The sequence below is a fragment of the Peromyscus eremicus genome, unplaced genomic scaffold, assembly GCF_949786415.1.
Source record: "Peromyscus eremicus unplaced genomic scaffold, PerEre_H2_v1 PerEre#2#unplaced_1518, whole genome shotgun sequence".
Taxonomy (NCBI): Eukaryota; Metazoa; Chordata; class Mammalia; order Rodentia; family Cricetidae; genus Peromyscus; species Peromyscus eremicus.
The window spans coordinates 97,532-100,691 of NW_026735753.1; the positions used below are offsets into that span (position 1 = coordinate 97,532).

Consider the following 3,160-nt stretch of genomic DNA (forward strand, 5'->3'; position numbering starts at 1 on the left):
TGTACACATGGAAAGGCAGGAGAGAAGATGGCAGCCCTGGTCAGCCCTAGAGAAAGCCTATGTGGAGGAAGTGCTGACTGGAGGGCCCCAGAAAGTGACCTCACTTCCTTAGTATTATTACAGATGAAACTCAGGCTCCTGGTTACCAGGTAACCAGCCATCAACAGCAGCCTCAACTCACTCACTTCTCTGGAGGCACTAGAAGAGCAAGGATGTTCTCTTGCTTCACGTGTTTTGGTTGCTCACGCCGCCAAAAACCAAAGCTTCCTGGCCGGTTCCGACGTGTGCTGCGAAGTATTTGTGCACACCTCTGTCTATTTTCCTGTAGGAAAAATGAGGTAACACAGGCCAGCCTGCAGCCAGGAGACTTTTTGGTCCCCCTGATCCACTGCAGTTCCTGAATGGGTCTGTGTTCCTGTGAGAACACTGAGAAACGTCTTTTATGCTCGCTTTTCACTTCAGTGTGTGGTAATGGGTTGTTATTGTCTCTGAGATTTCACATTTAAACCCTCCTTCCTTCCTTGGTCTTTCCTCAGGATGACAGGATTCAGGAAGACGGCCCCATATTTGATCCACGGAGCCCAACCTATATGCAAGACGTTATCAATCATATACCAAAAGCCTATAAGGATGGGAATTACCTATTTATAGGTATAATATTGACTATCTACCATAGGTTTGTGACCACCTGGGAGATGCTGGACTTAATTATGGACACGTGAGTGGCTACACACAAGTCAGGCTCTCAAGCCTCCTGTTTGGTTTTAGAATGTCTCTACCCTTCTCTGGGACTGTATGCTCTCACAGAACAAGTATTATTGTATCATTGGTCCTGGGCCTGGACCTTCAAGATGACATGGCCAGAGATAGGGGTAGGGGAGACAACACTAGATTGTCATTCACTTTTCCCAAGAAGTGTCAAACACTATCCTTTCTTATCCTTTGAACAGAGCCTTTTTCCCATTTGTATAAAAGCTTCTAGACACTATCTAGGTTTGATGGGACTAACAGAAGCAGATAAGGGTCCCTGGGGCCACCCAAGAAATCCTGTAACAACAACAACAACAACAACAACAACAACAAAAACCAAGAAGGAGAAGCTTAGGTTACCCATTGTGTGACAATCCTTGAGAGCTGTGACCAGAGGCTCTTTCCCAGACCCTAACCATGGAAGTCAGAACATTGCAAGGAGCCCTGAGGACCCTCATCCCCTTCCTGGCTTCTATTTCTCTACCTGATTCATGTAGCTCCTTCTAGATCCCTTGGTGGGTTGGGGACACATGGCCTTAGTGGTGACACCCTCATGAAATGCCACAGGTATGGACCTTTGCAGCCAGACTGTATGGAGGATCAGGAAAAAAGGAAGTGAGTTGGCTTGGGTGACGAGGGAGGTAAGAGCCCCTCTACACAGTGGGATGTCTGGGGTGGCTAGGGTTGAGGACTGAGCTGTTACCAGTCACCCTGCTCTTGGGATTCCCACTAGAGGGATGGTACCAGAGACTTCACGTGCAGGTGGAGAAAAACAGAAATAAATCTCCATTGATCTCCTTGGTCCTGAGGAGCACAGGGATTGACGGAAGCTAAAGGGCCCTAGGGGAAACCATCCCCACTACAGCCCAGCCCAGTCTGCCCAGTCCCTCCTCCAAGGGACAGAAAGTGTCTCGAGCCCTGTCCATACAGCTCTACACTCCTGACCACCATGCCCAGCAGCACATGGGCTGGGCAGCCTTTTCCTCATCTAAGGGACACTGCTGTGCTGGTGAAGTGAGGCCAGGCTTCTGACTCTACTTCCCTCCAACCTGGTCCTCCCTGCAGTGCCTTGTTATCCTTCCTGTCGATATGGATGTCAAAACAACCCCAGGACTTCAGGTCTCCAAACCTTGCCGTGGCCAAGAGGCTCGTGAAATATCTATGGCCCGATGAGCCTGCAAAAGACTTCACTCTCCAAGGGGAGGCGCTGGAGGAGCAGGACTGTAAAATGGGTGAGGAGGCCTGGGGTAGGTTCCTAGGAAGGCTGAGGTAATTTCGATGATGGGTTATACCAGGGAATTGTCCAGATATCCCGCCTGGAACCAGAGCTGGACACCTGTCGGGTGAGATGTCCTGTTGTGGGGAGAGGGGACTGGGGATTTTCTGACATGAACAGACCTTGTGTAACCAGCAAGGCCATCTCTGGGAAGCTCACCCCATCATGGAAACTTCTAGGGCACTTCCACTAATGGTTCATCTCTTTCTGCCTTAGATGATGGACTCCTCAGGGAAGTTAATACAGAGGCACCCATGCAGGATGCATTAGGGATGGTGGAGACTCTACATGTGGGACCAACTTCTGTGGCAGAGCCCCGGGAATTTCTGAAAACCCAAGATGACACAGACCTGGCCCTTGGGGAACCAACCGTGCCAGAAGCTGGACCAGTACCACTTCAAACTTCAGACCAGCCTCTGCCCACTGATGCACAGCCACCTCTAGAAGTGGCTGCAGATGTTCCAGATGCTGGGCGGCTCTTTCTAGTTTCTGTTGTGCAACTGGGTGCACCAGAGCCCTTTTTCCCTCTGCCTGATGTTGACATAGATTGAGATTGTTTATTACCTGCCGAGTTCCACCCAGGACCAGCTGTCCTTCCCGTCTTTAGAGAAAGTATCTCCTTTCGTTGTGTTTAAAACTTTTTATTGTTGTTTTCAAAGTTAATATTAATATTGCCTTTAATTATATTTCATTATTTTTCCTTGTTTTTTCAATATTAACATGTATTAATAAACATTAAGTATGCCTAGTTCTCTCATTGTTTTCATGTTAATATCACCTTTAATTTTGTTTATTTCTTTTTTATTAATGGTTTCATTGTTAATATTTCCTTTAATTTTCTTTAGTACTTTTTTCAATGTTAATATTGCCTTTAATTATGCTTAATTCTTTTTATTGTTGTGTTCATTGTTAATATTGCCTTTCATTTTGTTTAATTCTTTTTATTATTCTTTTCACTGTCAATATCTCTTTAAATTTTGTCTAATTTTTTTTTATTGTTGTTTTCATTTTTAGTATCTCCTTGAATTTTGTTTAAATTTTTTAGGGCATGATCATTTCTTTGTTACCCTTAAAGACTTATTTCTGACTGGACTCAGACTCACAAGTAAAAGCTCTGAGAGGACAGCCTACGTC

At 45.8% G+C, this 3,160-nt stretch overlaps 1 protein-coding gene across 2 annotated transcripts; it reads left to right on the forward strand.

The window, feature by feature from the left end:
• Nucleotides 1–205: 205 nt before the first annotated feature.
• LOC131902044 (uncharacterized) lies at nucleotides 206–2,697 on the forward strand. Of its 2 annotated transcripts, none has more exons than XM_059253091.1 (5): nucleotides 206–338; nucleotides 537–718; nucleotides 1,318–1,365; nucleotides 1,816–1,997; nucleotides 2,243–2,697. In XM_059253091.1, exons 1-5 carry the CDS (start codon nucleotides 213–215, stop codon nucleotides 2,575–2,577), a joined length of 873 nt encoding a protein of 290 aa, XP_059109074.1. In that variant the 5' UTR covers nucleotides 206–212; the 3' UTR covers nucleotides 2,578–2,697. The 2 variants fall into 2 exon arrangements, with proteins under 2 accessions (XP_059109074.1, XP_059109075.1); XM_059253092.1 differs by having other exon boundaries at nucleotides 1,816–1,982.
• Nucleotides 2,698–3,160: the final 463 nt, after the last annotated feature.

Excerpts from the sequence above, each read along its gene's own strand:
- LOC131902044 (XM_059253091.1), top strand. The coding sequence starts at position 213 with ATGTTCTCTTGCTTCACGTGTTTTGGTTGCTCACGCCGCCAAAAACCA. Across the intron at positions 339-536 it reads TTTCCTGTAGGAAAAATGAG|GATGACAGGATTCAGGAAGA; the intron begins GTAACACAGGCC and ends GTCTTTCCTCAG. Across the intron at positions 719-1,317 it reads CTGGACTTAATTATGGACAC|GTATGGACCTTTGCAGCCAG; the intron begins GTGAGTGGCTAC and ends GAAATGCCACAG.